Source organism: Bufo gargarizans, chromosome 3 (genome assembly GCF_014858855.1).
Source record: "Bufo gargarizans isolate SCDJY-AF-19 chromosome 3, ASM1485885v1, whole genome shotgun sequence".
In the NCBI taxonomy this organism is placed as follows: Eukaryota; Metazoa; Chordata; class Amphibia; order Anura; family Bufonidae; genus Bufo; species Bufo gargarizans.
In genome coordinates, this window is record NC_058082.1 from 569,990,560 (window position 1) to 570,004,859 (window position 14,300).

The window sequence follows — 14,300 nt, forward strand, 5'->3', positions numbered from 1 at the left end:
TTTTTTATTATTTCTGGCAACCCCTTTAAGAGGCCAGATGTAGTTCCAATGTACTGCAGCTCTCTGCTAATGATATTTACCCAAAACATATACCAAAGTGAGCAAAAATGCCCCAAAAAATACTTGTGGTGCATTTGACATTTTCCTAACCCCTAGCAGCAGCCTTTTTTCTTCATAAAAAAAAATAAAAATCTACCATGTGCGAATCTAACTTTATTAGACCAGGGCTACACGACTGCACCGTCAGAGGTTTGCCAAACACAATGATTGATGTATACATCCAGCATGCTGAAAACTGCAGATAGTATCTGCTTATCTGCAATGTGTGATTTTCTACTGACTTCTGCCGACTACAGGTGACAATATGATGTTGTGTCTCTCCAGTCTTAACCCTTACAGCTACGATGAGAACTGCCTGAACATAAGTGAAGATCACATCCCTCTAGCTGCCTTGCCACTGCTGGCCATCTCTTCCCCTCAGTACCAGGATGCGGTTGCTATGGTGATCAGCAGAGCAAACCAAGTTTACAATGAATTCCTCAAGTCTCCAGATGGAGCTGGATTTAATGGACAGGTGAGATTGCAGCACGCTGCTATTCTTGAAGGGGGAGGGGGGGGAATTATATATATATATATATATATATATATATATATATAGTACGTGCAGATGCAGTATATCAAATGCTGCAGATATGTATAATATGTAGGCTCTATGAAAATAATAATTACATTAATATATACATGGTGTGCCTCTATTATTGCCTATAAAGGATTATTTGTCTGTCTGATTCTGGTAGTTTTAAGTTAATAGCGTTAAGGTATATATTTTTTTTTACAATGGAACTCTATGGTGAACAGATGCCACTGCATGGCATCAGTCTGGGGCATCCGTTTAACGTATACGCTAAATAGATGTGAAAAAACGTTATGTGAACCGAGCCTTAGATCAGTGGGGGTTCTACCGCTGGGACCCCCACAGATCAGGAGAACCAGGGTCCCGTACCCCCTGCAGCCCACCTGAAATGAACTGACCGGCTGGCAGCTCCATTAATTTCTATAGGAATTCTGACTTCAATGGGAGCGCTGTACTCGGCTATCTCCGGAACTCCTATAGAAATAAATTGAATGGCCGTGCGCATGTACGACCGACCACTCCATTCATTTCAGGGGTGCTGCAGTGGTTACGGAGCCCCCATACTTATGATCAGTGGGGGTCCCAGCGGTAGGACCCCAACCGATCTAATAGGTATCTATAACTTGAAACAACCAGAATATCCCTTTAAGGCCTCATGCACACTGCCGTTGTTTGGGTCCGCATTCGAGCTGCCTTTTTTGCGGCTCGGATGTGGACTCATTCACTACAATGGGGCCGTAAAAGATGCTGACAGCACACCATATGCTGTCCTCATCCGTAGATCCATTCTGTTACACCTGCAAAAATATAGAACATGTCCTATTCTTGTCTGTTTTGCGGACAAGAATAGGCATTTCTACAATGGGCCGCCCGTTCCGTTCAACAAATTGCGGAAGGCACACGTGCGGACCGCAAAAAACGGGAAAGCTTTTGTGCATGAGGCCTAAAGGAGAGCTATCAGAAAATACTGCTAAAAACAGGTTTAAAAAATAACTTTTTAAGGGAATGTTTGTAAAATATGCAGTGTCATACATTAACAGCTAGGCAGATGAGATATTTAAAATCTCATGTACACAGTGCAGAAATTTCCTACGCAGAAATTGACCTGCGTTTCGATTTTAAAATCTGCAGCGTTTCAATAGTTTTTGCGGATCTTCAGTGCAGATTTCACTGTTTGCAATGCAAAGTGTGAGATCTGGGGCAAATCCAGGTTAAAAACCTCAAGTAACACACGTGGATCATGGTGTGGATTTGGTGCGGTAATGCAGCGAAAACCAAACATACCCGTAAGGTTGCATTCACACGTCAGTATTTTTACCTTTCCAGATAAACGTTCCTGTTTTTTGCGGATCCGAAAATCTGGATGACATGAGTATGCTTTTAGCATGTCTTCCAGATTTTCGACGGATCCATTGACTAGAATGGGATGACGGAACGCAAAATCGGACAAATAGTAGGACAGGGTATATTTTTTTTCCAGGATCCGAATAACGGAACCCACGGAACGGAACGGAATCACGGAATCGGAGAGCACCATGAGGTCTGTCCGATTATTTGCTGATTCCATTGAAAATGAATGGATCCGCATAACGTTCCGTTTTTAATCGGAACGGATGCGGAACACCAAAACGGACGTGTGAAATCTGTGCAGAAAAGCCCCATAAACGACACGTCACGTGCAGCATGTGTTTTCACACAATAATTTTGGGAAAAATACTACTGCAGTTTTTGATGTCGTTTCCTGAGCTAAAGCTAGAAGTGGATGCAGCAGGAAGGAGAAGGAGAAGGCTACATGGCGACATATGTCGCACGACAATAAGTTACGCAACAAAAAGGGAACAAATGCATTGTGACGTGTTGTCGCACCACTTTCGTGCAACATTTACTGTAATGATAGTCTATGACAGTCACAGAAAAATCCAGACAGTCGTAGTGTGTCACATGTCTCAGTGCGACATTATAGACCAGTGGTGGCGAACCTATGAATTGGGTGCCAGAGGCGGCACTCAGAGCCCTCTATGTGGGCACCCACACCCTGGAAAAAGTCTAATGCATGCCAATATGCCTTAGAGCTTTCCTGCCATTCATCAGTGCAGGGCACGCTATAATGATAAAGTACATGGAAGATATACTATATTGGACTAGTATTCACCTTAAATTGCTATGTTGGCACTTTGCGATCAATATGTGGGTTTTGGGTTACACTTTGGGCACTCGGTCTGTAAAAGGTTCACCATCACTGCCATTGACTATCATTACATAGACTTCTCTTCTTTGACCTGCTGTGCTGATTTTGAAATCTGCAGAATGCCAGTTGTGTTCTTCTTATGAGAATTTCAGCCAGAATTTCATAGAAAATCTGCATCAAATCCACACAAAAAATGCCCCACAATTGCTATAAATAGATTTTTTGGGCCAGGTTTTATGCAGATTTCTTGAACATAAATCTGCACACTGTGCAGCCATCCTTAGGGCCAGTTAACACGACTGATTTTGAAAAAAAAAACGCTTAAAAACTCAGCTTGGAATCAGCGTGTTATTTTCTCAGCGCAAAAATACACGTTTTTTTGGTGTGATATTTGACTTTTTTTTTTATCCCGTTTTTTAACGTGTTTTTTTTTTTTTTTACCAATGCGTGTTCTGAATTTTCCTCTTGAGGTTTTTGAAGTAGATTTGAAGCAGATCTTCGCCAAAAAACGCATGGAAAATCTAGAAAAGGAGTTTACCACAATACATGCAAAAACAGTTTTCCAAACTCAGAATGATATCCCCACACAATTTGGTTTAATACTGTTTCATTGTCTGCCACACGTGGAGATATTCTTCAGAAAACCAGGCAGCAATAGGCAGATGCATAACTACCTGCATATTTGACTATAATATATAAAAATGTGTGCGGCTGACAGACATATTGTATTTAGTGTAAATGTTTTCTGTTGCGGTCAATTCATCCTTTTATGAACCCACTCTGCTCATATTGAATAAATCCCAGATTTTATAACACAGATCCAAGCTGCTCATCTTTAATCACATTTACCATCTGTCTATGAGGGAGATAAAATAAGCTCCAGTCATCGACTCTCATGGCCATTTTTCAAAGGAATGCAAAAAGTTAGAGTTTTGACATTTTTACAAAAGGCACAAGATTTTGATGCAGTGTGAAAATTATTATTTCTTTGTATTTAATATTCTAAAGGGCTCATGAACACGGCCGTAGCCATTTTTGATGTCTGTAAATTGTGGATCCGCAAAACAAAGATACCAGCCACGTGCGTTCCGCATTTTACAGAACGTCCGACCCATAATTGAACAGTCCTGCATTGCGGACAACATTAGGACGTGTTCTATATTTTTGCAGGTGTAACAAAATGGATCTACGGATGAGGACAGCATATGGTGTGCTGTCCGCATCTTTTGCAGCCCCATTGAAGTGTATGGGTCCGCATCTGTTCTGCAAAAAATGCGAATTGGATGCGGACAAAAAATACGTTTGTGTGCATGAGCCCTCTTTCACACGAGAGTGATGGATTAGCTCCAGATACGTTCAGGGTGCGTTCAGTGAGACTCGCACCATTTTGCAAGCAAGTTCAGTTAGGCCCCTTTCACACGGGCGAGTTTTCCGTGCGGGTGCAATCCGTGCGGCGAACGTATGGCACCCGCACTAAATCCTGACCCATTCATTTCTATGGGGCTGTGCACATGAGCGATGTTTTTAACGCATCACTTGTGCGTTCAGTTGAAATCGCAGCATGCTCTATATTTTCCGATTTTGACGTGACGCAGGCCCCATAGAAGTGAATGGGGTGTGTGAAAATCGGATGGCATCCGCAAGCAAGTACGGATGCCGTGCGATTTGCACGCATGGTTGCTAGGAGACCATCGGGATGGAGACCCGATCATTATTATTTTCCCTTATAACATGGTTATAAGGGAAAATAATAGCATTCTGAATACAGAATGCATAGTAAACCAGCGCTAGAGGGGTTAAAAAATAATAAAAAATAATTTAACTCACCTTAGTCCACTTGCTCGCGAAGCCGGCATCTCCTTGTGTCTCCGCTGCTGATGAACAGGACCTGGGGTGAGCTGCTCCATTAAATAGAGCTTAAGGACCTTCGATGACGTCACTCTGGTCATCACATGGTCTTTTACCATGGTGAATCACCATGGTAAAAGATCATGTGACGTACCATGTGATGACCGGAGTGACGTCATCGAAGGTCCTTAACCTGTATTTAATGGAGCAGCTCACCCCAGGTCCTGTTCATCAGCAGCGGAGACAGAAGGAGATGCCGGGCTTCACGAGCAAGTGGACTAAGGTGAGTTAAATTATTTTTAATTTTTTTTTAACCCCTCTAGCGCTGGTTTACTATGCATTCTGTATTCAGAATGCTATTATTTTCCCTTATAACCATGTTATAAGGGAAAATAATACAATCTTCCGAACATCAATCCCAAGCCCGAACTTCTATGAAGAAGTTCGGGTTTAGGTACCAAACATGCGCGATTTTTCTCACGCGAGTGCAACGCATGACAATGTTTTGCACTTGCGCAGAAAAAATCGCGCATTTTCCCGCAACGCACCCGGCTCTTATCCGGGCAAAAAAACTCACGCCCGTGTAAAAGAGGCCTTAGTTTTGTCTGCGATTAGTTCAGTTTTTTCCGCGCGGGTGCAATGCGTTTTGATGCGTTTTTCACGCGCGTGATAAAAAACTGAAGGTTTACAAACAACATCTCATGGCAACCATCAGTGAAAAACGCATTGCATCCGCACATGCTTGCGGATGCAATGCATTTTTTATTGAAGCCCCGTTCACTTATATGGGGCCAGGGCTGTGTGAAAAACGCAGAATATAGAACATGCTGCGATTTTCACGCAACGCAGAACTGATGCGTGAAAAAAACGCTCAAGTACACAGACCCATTGAAATGAATGGGTCAGGATTCAGTGCGGGTGCTATGTGTTCACATCACGCACTGCACCGGCGCGGAAAACTCGCTTGTGTGAAAGGGGCCTAAGGATGATTTCACACATCTAATGTTTTTGTATTTGTGCTTCCAGATGTTACTTTAAATTTGTAAAATAGGACATTACAAAATATTTTTCATGTCACTTTGGCACTTACAAAAATTCTGAATACTCTAGGTATGGTGTTTTTAGGCATTTTTTCGATCAAATAGCTCAATAGGAAATGGAAAAGGATAGAAAATTACCGTATTACCGAAAATATACCCCATATGCCTCTCATCAGTCCCATATGCCTCTCATCAGCCCCCATTGCCTCTCATCAGCCCCCAATGCCTCTTATCAGCCCCCATGGCCTCTTATCAGCCACCATTGCCTCTCATCAGCCCCATATAAGCCCCCATGCCTCTCATCAGCACCCATTTGAGCCCTCATGTCTCTCACCAGCCCCCATATGAGCCCCTATGCCTCTTAGAAGCTCCTATATGTACCCCCATGCCTCTTAGAAGCTCACATATGTGCTCCCATGCTTCTTAGCAGCCTCTATATGTGCCCCCATGCCTCTTAGCAGCCTCCATATGTGCCCCATGCCACTTATCAGCCCCCATCTGAGATCACATGCCTCTTAGCAGCTCTCATATGTGCCCCCATGACTCTTAGCAGCCCCCATATGTGCCCCATGCTTCTTAGCAGCCCCCATATGTGCCCCCATGCCTCTTAGTAGCTTCCATATATGCCCCCATGCCTCTTAGCAGCCCCCATATGTGCCCCCATGCCTCTTAGTAGCTTCCATATATGCCCCCATGCCTCTTAGCAGCTCCTATATGTGCCGCCATGCCTCTTAGAAGCCTCCATATGTGCCCCCATGCCTCTTAGCAGCCCCCATGCCACAGAGAACTTAAAATAAAAAAAATCATTTACCTCTCCTGCTCCGGACGCTGCCGCTCCTCACCCACAGCGCGATCCTCTTCATCCTGCTGTCGGCTGTGCTGTGATCTGATGCGCACAGTGTGAGGTCACAGAGCGCCCTCACGCTGTGCGCAGCCACTGCACAGATGACAGCCGAGGACCAGGAAGCAGTGAGTACAGAGCCTTCAACACTTCCTGCTCCTCCGGTACTATGGAGCGCTTCCATAATGGAAGTGCTCTTTAGTATTTACCCCATAAGACGCAGGAGCATTTTTCGCAGGGGGGAAAATGCGTCTTATGGGGTGAAAAATACTGTATACTTGTTTAAAATTTTACAGTTAAAAAAACACAGAAAAAGCTAAAATATGCATAGAATTTTTTTACTACAAAAAAAGGAAGAAAGGAAGAAAGACTAAAGCATGTTTCAAAATAAGGCTGCTTTCACACGAGCGAGTTTTCCGCGCGGGTGTAATGCGTGACGTGAACGCATAGCACCCGCACTGAATCCTGATCCATTTATTTAAATTAATGAATTTTTTTTTCATGCATCAGTTCTGCGTTGCGTGAAAAATGCAGCATGCTCTATATTCTGTGTTTTTCACGCAGCTCTGGCCCCATATAAGTGAATGGGGCTTCAGTGAAAAACGCATTGTATCCGGAAGCCAGTGTGGATGCAATGCGTTTTTCACTGATGGTTGCTGAGAGATGTTGGTTGTAAATAGAGATGGCCTTGCAGTTCCCCCAGCGGTCGTTTCGCAGCGAACTTTGCTCGTTCGCGATTCGCCGAACATGCAGACATATGGTGATGTTCACATGCGCCATATTCTTTTTCATTACGCCAAACTTTTACCCATGACACATCCATCAGGTGGGACAGGACAGCCAATTGAGACGTTCCAGCACATGGACCCTATAACAGAACCTGATCTGTCAGCCATTTTACATTCTGTGTTTTGCCAGTGTAGGGAGAGGTTGCTTTGTAGAGCAGGAACAGACTGTTAGGGACACTAAATGCTAGCTAATAGGGCCACAAAAGTTATTTTAAGGACTGGTATAGGTGTGCTATCGATAGGTGTGATATACTGAGGGGTGGGATATACTTACAATATACTTTCTAACATAGAAAGTATATTATAGTGCATTTGTATTGTGCAGCAGTTGTGTGTGGTTCTGCTGCGATACCTCAGCTATATAGAGGGACAAACGCTATTGGAATAACTAATTGCAATTGGTGTGATATACCTGTTGCCCCCAAAAAAACTGATTGAGGGGTGCGATATACCTGCTTCCACAAAATATTGATTCAGGGGTTCTATATACCTGTTTACACAGTATACTGAATGAGGGGTGCAATATACCTGCTTCTATAAATTAATGTTCAAGGGGTTCTATATACCTGCTTCCACAAAATACTGATTGAGGGGTGCGATATACCTGATTCCACTAAATATTGATTGAGGCCTGCGATACACCGGCTTCCACAACATACTAATTAAGGAGTGCAATATATCTGCTTCCACCAAATATTGATTCAGGGGTTCCATATACCTGCTTCTACAAAAAAGTAATTGAGGGGTGCGATATACCTGCTTCCACAAAATACTGATTGAGGCCTGCGATATACCTGGTTCCACAAATACTGCTCTTCTCTAGGGACTTTGGCAAAGGGTCATTTATAAAATGACAGGCAGAGGAAGAGGCAGGCCGTTCCGCAGGGGTGGTAGGGGTCGGGCAGGTGCACAAGGCCGGAGCCTAAGTGGAAAGTTGGAGAAGGTGCGTGTGATTACGTCAAAGGACGCACCAGAGTTGGTTGAGTGGCTCACTCAGCCTTCCACTTCTGCACCCTCCTCATCCTCTGTATCTGCACCCTCCTCACTCTCTGCTGTGTGAGTGCCCCACCACCATAGCCCCTCCACTCAAGTCAGAGGAATTATTTTCCCATCCATTCCCAGACCTTACCAATCCGCAGCCATTCTTGGCATTGGATGAGGAAGAGTAGGTAGCAACAGCTGCCACCCAGCAGTCTGACGACAGTACCCCAATCAGCCCAAGGAGGGTGGTCCCCGCTGTTGCTGCCTACTCCGAGATCTCTAATGTCAGTGGTGGTGAAGGAGACGATGATGACGTTTCGATGGACGTCAAGTGGGTGCCCACAAGAGAGTAAGAGGAGGGGAGTTGAGAGGGAGAGACGGAGCAGCAGATAGGGAGGAGAAGCAGGCAGAACTCGCAGTGCACAGGAGGCAAAAAGCAGACTGTAAATGTATCTGGAGCGAGCCATCCACCATGCATGGTCACAGCTTACGCTCCCAGGACATTGGCACATGGCTCCGCAGTGTGGGTTTTTTTTTTTAACGTGTCAGCTGCTGACAATAGTGTTGCCATCTGCAGCCTGTGCTGTCAACGCATAAGTCGCGGTAAGCCCATCACTCACCTAGCGATGACCGCCTTAAGAAGGCACCTGGCCTCCCATCATCGAGCCCAGTGGGAGCAACGCCGTCAGAACCCACAAATCCACACTTCCGGCGCTCCACGTCCTGCATCTTCTTCTTCTCCTCTCTCCTCCCATTTGTCCTCCACTCCATCTTCCACCGTGCCGTTGTTGCATTCATCTGGCAGAAGGCAGGCTACTGTGGCCCAAATGTTAGAGCGTAAAAAGTTGATGATGTCGGATAACCTTCTTGCCCAATAGCTGACCACTGGCTTGTCGCAACTACTGGCATATAAACTGGTGGACTTGGAGGCCTTTAGAAAATTTGTGGCCTTAGGCACACTGCAATGGAAGGTCCCCGGAAGGAAATATTTCTCCAAGAAGGGCATCCCAGAGCTATATGGTCACGTTCAGCTGCAAGTTAATATATCTCTGGCACACAGTGTTGGTGCCAAGATACATCTGACCACAGACACCTGGTCTAGCAAACACGGGCAGGGAAGGTACATAACTTTTTCTGCCCACTGGGGGAAACTTCTGACGGCTGTCAAGCATGTAACCTGTGGCACTCGTGTGGATTTGGTGTTACTGCCACGGATTGCATGCAGGCCTGCCTCTTCTTCTCCTCCTCCTACTCTATCCTCCGTCTCCTCCTCAGCTAACTCCGCCGTTTCCACTACTATCTCCTCTTCTGCTGCACCACCCAAGCTCCTCAGAACCTATTCGACGTGCCAGGTGAGACGTTTCCATGCTGTGCTGCGGCAGTTGTGCCTGGAAGCCAAGAGCCACACCAGTCCTGCACTGCTTTCAGCTCTGTGGTCACAGGCCGATCAGTGGCTAACCCCACTCAATTTGACAGTTGGTAAAGTGGTGTGCGACAATGGTGCCAATCTGCTGAGAGCGCTGAAACAGGCCAAAATGACACACGTGCCATGCATGGCACACGTCCTGAACTTAGTCATGCAGCGATTTGTTGCCAAATACCACGGGTTACAGGACATCTTGCGCCAGGCCAGGAAAATCTCTGGCCATTTTAGAAAATTTTACAAGGCCATGGCTTTTACAAGCCCATCAGATGTCTGATTTGTGACAGCCGGACGCGCTGGAACTCCACCTTGTATATGCTTCGATAGGCTGCTCCAGCAGCAACGTGCCATTAACAACTACCTGTGCGAACTCTGCAGCAGGACAGGTTCTGTGGAGCTTTGTTTCTTTTCACCGTGCCAGTGGCTGCTCACACATGCAGACTTCTGCAGCCATTTGATGAGATCACCAAACTGGTCAGTCACAGCCAGGGCACCATCAGTGACATCGTACCTTACGCCTTCTTTCTGAAGCATGCATTGCGTCGTGCTATTGATCAAGCCGTCGAGGAGCAGGAGCTGTACGATGAGGAAGTCGCAATGCTGAATGAATTCCCAGGGGGGGCTACTGAAGAGGAGTCAGAGGAGGATGGTGGTGTCACTGCCTGCCCTGTGAGGGATCTAATAAGATCGGATAGACTTGCAGCACATGAGTCTATCTGACAGGTCTTTCTTTGTTGCCTTTCTGTTGTTGTTGTGGGCAGGATTCCACCTCTCCACAGGTTCTGCTCGTTAGCTGTTTAAGAGGCTCTATTTAAGTCCGCCTCTTACTGCTGACTTTGCGGGTGATAGTTTCCTTCTGGAGTTCTATACTGGTTGTTTGTGTATCCTCTACTTCCCGTTCGTCTCAAGCTAAGTCCTCCTGTTTTCTCCTTTGTGCGTGCATTGCTTCTAGGTCTCAGGGAGACACTGGTCCCTTTACGGTGGAAGATACCAGCTGTCTCATTCCCCGCTCCGTAAGTTAGGGTTTGTAACAGTGTCCGCAAGGCTTAGGTTCTAGCGTATGAGTTTGTTCACCATCAAGACTTGCTCATACTGTCAGCAGTCAGGGAGAGGCTCAGGGATTGTTAGGAGGTTACCATTCCCTTCTCCCTAGCTTTCGGGCCTAGCCTGTTTTCCTGTTGCTGTTTGTTTACTTGGTGTTCCTCTTATCCCCATCTACCATGACTTTATCAACCGTGCCTACCATCAATATTTTCTTTGCTTTGTGCAGATATGGATACTGTTAATGCACTGGTGGATCGCATTGGTCAGTGGGAATCAGGGCAGCCTTGAACCTAAAGTGGCCCCTTCCAGATAGGTTTTCTGGGGGGAGTGATAATTTAGTTCGGTTCAGAGAATCTTGTAAACTGTATTTTCGTCTGCGTCTGCTCTCCTCTGGGGACGAAAATCAAAGAGTGGGGATTATTATTTCTCTGCTGAAAGGTGATGCTCAGTCCTGGGCCTTTCCTCTACCGATCGTTTCCCAATCCCTCCGATCAGTTAATTAATTTTTCAGAGCCCTGGGCCTTATATATGATGACCCAGACCGGGTTTCTCTGGCCAAATCTAAGCTGCGTAGTTTGAGTCAGCGAGAAAGTTCTACAGAGTCATATCGCTCTGAATTTAGGAGATGGGTGACTGATTCGGAGTGAAATGACCCAGTACTCCGTAATCAATTCTGTCAAGGGCTGTCTGAGAGACTAAAAGATGCCCTGGCATTCCACGAAAACCCTGATTCTTTGGAGGCGGCTATTTCCCCGGCCGTACAGATTGATAGACACCTGAGAGAGAGGTGCAAGGTCCCCCTCACTTGGGATGTACTACCATATGGGGAAACAGCTTCTTATGTCACGCGGGGTACAGAGACACTCGATCTCGTGTCTGGTGATGTGCCTATGCAATTGGTACAGGTCTCTTCATGCCCTGGTAATAGGAACTTCAGGGTTCAGAGAAGACTTAGTTTTTTTCTGTGGTAAAGAAGGACATTTTATTAACGTATGTCCATATATTTAACCTCAAGGTGAAAAAGAAAAAAAAAAAAAGGTTGTAACTAATGGGTCTAGTTCTCTTACTCTTGGCAGTGTGAGTGGAGAGTCGGAGAAGGTATTTTAGTCTTTTACCGGTAGTACCTGATTTCTCCTGCCTGCCATGGTGGCGCTAGACTCAGAAAATATTGAATTGGAAGTATTTGTTGACAGTGTGGCAGGGGTTAACCTTGTGGACTATCAGTTCGTTTAGAGTCATAGTTTTAAAACAAGCGCATTAAACAAGTGGATATCTGTGTTTGCTATTGATTTCCCCCCTCTCTCGCAAAAGTGTCTGACTCATATGGTGCATGATATTCATTTGAAGGTGGGTGATTCCCATGTTGAGTCCATGACCATTTCTTATTTTGTACTGCAGGGTTTGCCTGCCCCTCTAGTGCTAGGTTTACCATGGTTAACCAGACATAAGCCTACCATAGATTGGCAAGCAAGACAGATTAGTAACTGGAGTGATTTCTGTATAGACAACTGTCGTGAAAGGTGAAGAACCAGTAATCCGTGTTGTCTAAAATGCGTATAATGCGCGGGTCGTGGGAAAGGCAGCCTAACATGAAGTCAGCCATATGTTCCAGAGTACCAACAGGCAATACTTCGCTGTTGTCATCAGAAGGTGAGCTGACCCTGTAAAAGATTTTAGGTGAGGGCCTGCAGGTGAGCTGACCCTGTAAAACAGTATATGCGAGAGCCTGCAGGTGAGCTGACCCTGTAAAACATTATATGCGAGGGCCTGCAGTTGAGCTGACCCTGTAAAACATTATATGCGAGGGCCTGTAGGTGAGCTGACACTGTAAAACATTATATGCTGTTCTGCCAGATTCCTTTACCTTGGCAGAATGCTATACCCGGAAGTGACGCAGCCGCACTGGAATCAGCTGGAGGAGGGTGTGTGTGAATCTGCGCATGCGCAAGCAGATCCGCAAGCGCAGATCCACTGGATTCGTAAAAATAATTGCACCGCCGCGGGAGAAGCACCTACTTCATTTGCATGCGTGAAACAGTACACCGTGCGTGCGCACTCAGGAACCACATTCAGCTCTGCTATGTGGTGACACCACCACCCCAATATCCTGCAATCACCTCTGCTATGTGGTGTCCCCAATATCTTGCACTCAGCTCTGCTATGTGGTGAGGCTGAATTGCTCAAGATGATGTGTCCTCGCGTGCACACTCAGGGGTAGGGATTTTGCACTGAAAAATCTTCCCGCCCCTGAGTGCGCACGCGCGATGTACGGTTTCGCACATGAAAATTAAGTAGGTGCTTCTCCCACAGCGGTGCAATTATTTTTACGAATGCAGTGGATCTGCTCTTGCACAGATCCACACACACCCTCCTCCAGCTGATTCCGGTGCGACCGCGTCACTTCTGGGTATAGCATTCTGCCAGGTATAGGAATCTGGCAGAACATATACGAGGGCCTGCAGGTGAGCTGACCCTGTAAAACATTATATGCGAGGGCCTGCCGTTGAGCTGACCCTGTAAAGCATTATATGCAACGTTTTGCAGGTGAGCGGACCCTGTAAAACATTATATGCGAGGGCCTGCAGGTGAGCTGACCCTGTAAAACATCATATGCGAGGGCCTGCAGTTGAGCTGACCCTGTGAAACATTATATGCGAGGGCCTGCAGATGAGCTGACCCTCTAAAAAATTATATGCGAGGGCCTGCAGGTGAGCTGACCCTGTAAAACATTATATGCGAGGGCATATATGCAATGACATTATATGCAACAAATAAGCATTTTGATATGATGGAAGAGGAGGAGAAGGATAAGAAAAGGAAGATTTAACCATATACCCTTTTTTGTGGTGGAAGGGGTGCGTGGGAACACAGTGTATTTAGTACATTAAACAACACATTTAGAGTGCCTTTGTTCATCCGCTTTTCTCTGGTGGAGTTGAGAAGTCAGGGATAATCGACCTGTCAGCATTTTCAGTTGACAGGCGGATACGCTTGTCTGTTATAATGCCACCAGCTCAGACAAAACGCTGGCGGCAGGGCAAGCCAGCACCTCCAAGGCGTAGAGCGCAAGTTCATGCCACATCTACAGCTTGGACACCCAGTAGTTGTAAGGCACTGAGGGATTACTGAGGATGCTGACACGGTCTGCTACGTACTCCGTCACCATCTTCCAAAACCTTCTCCCTCCTTGTGACACTAGGCCGCGCATCAGGGTGAGGGTGCTGGCGGGGTGTCATGAAACTGTCCCAGGCCTTGGAGAGTGTTGCCCTGCCTCTGTTGGAACTGCTGTGTGTTCCCCTCGTCTCGTCTCCTCGGTTGCCCAAGGAAGTACGAAGTCTGCCGCCAGCGTTGTCAGATGGAAATTTTGGGAGCAATTTTTCAACAAGGACCTTCTGGTATTGCACAGTTTTGCTCATCCTCTCCACCAGAGGAATGAGAGATGACAAGTTCTCTTTGTAGCAGGGGTCGAGGAGGGTGAACACCCAGTAATCCGTCTAAAATGCGTATAACCGA

At 46.1% G+C, this 14,300-nt stretch overlaps 1 protein-coding gene across 1 annotated transcript in view; it reads left to right on the forward strand.

Annotated features, from left to right (window-relative positions):
• LOC122932882 (membrane-associated phosphatidylinositol transfer protein 3-like) overlaps positions 1-14,300 on the forward strand; it is a 787,926-nt gene that overhangs the window by 533,322 nt on the left and 240,304 nt on the right. The window contains exon 6 of the mRNA XM_044287536.1: positions 385-574. Coding sequence (XP_044143471.1) covers positions 385-574 — 190 coding nt within the window. The remainder of the gene's footprint in view (positions 1-384; positions 575-14,300) is intronic.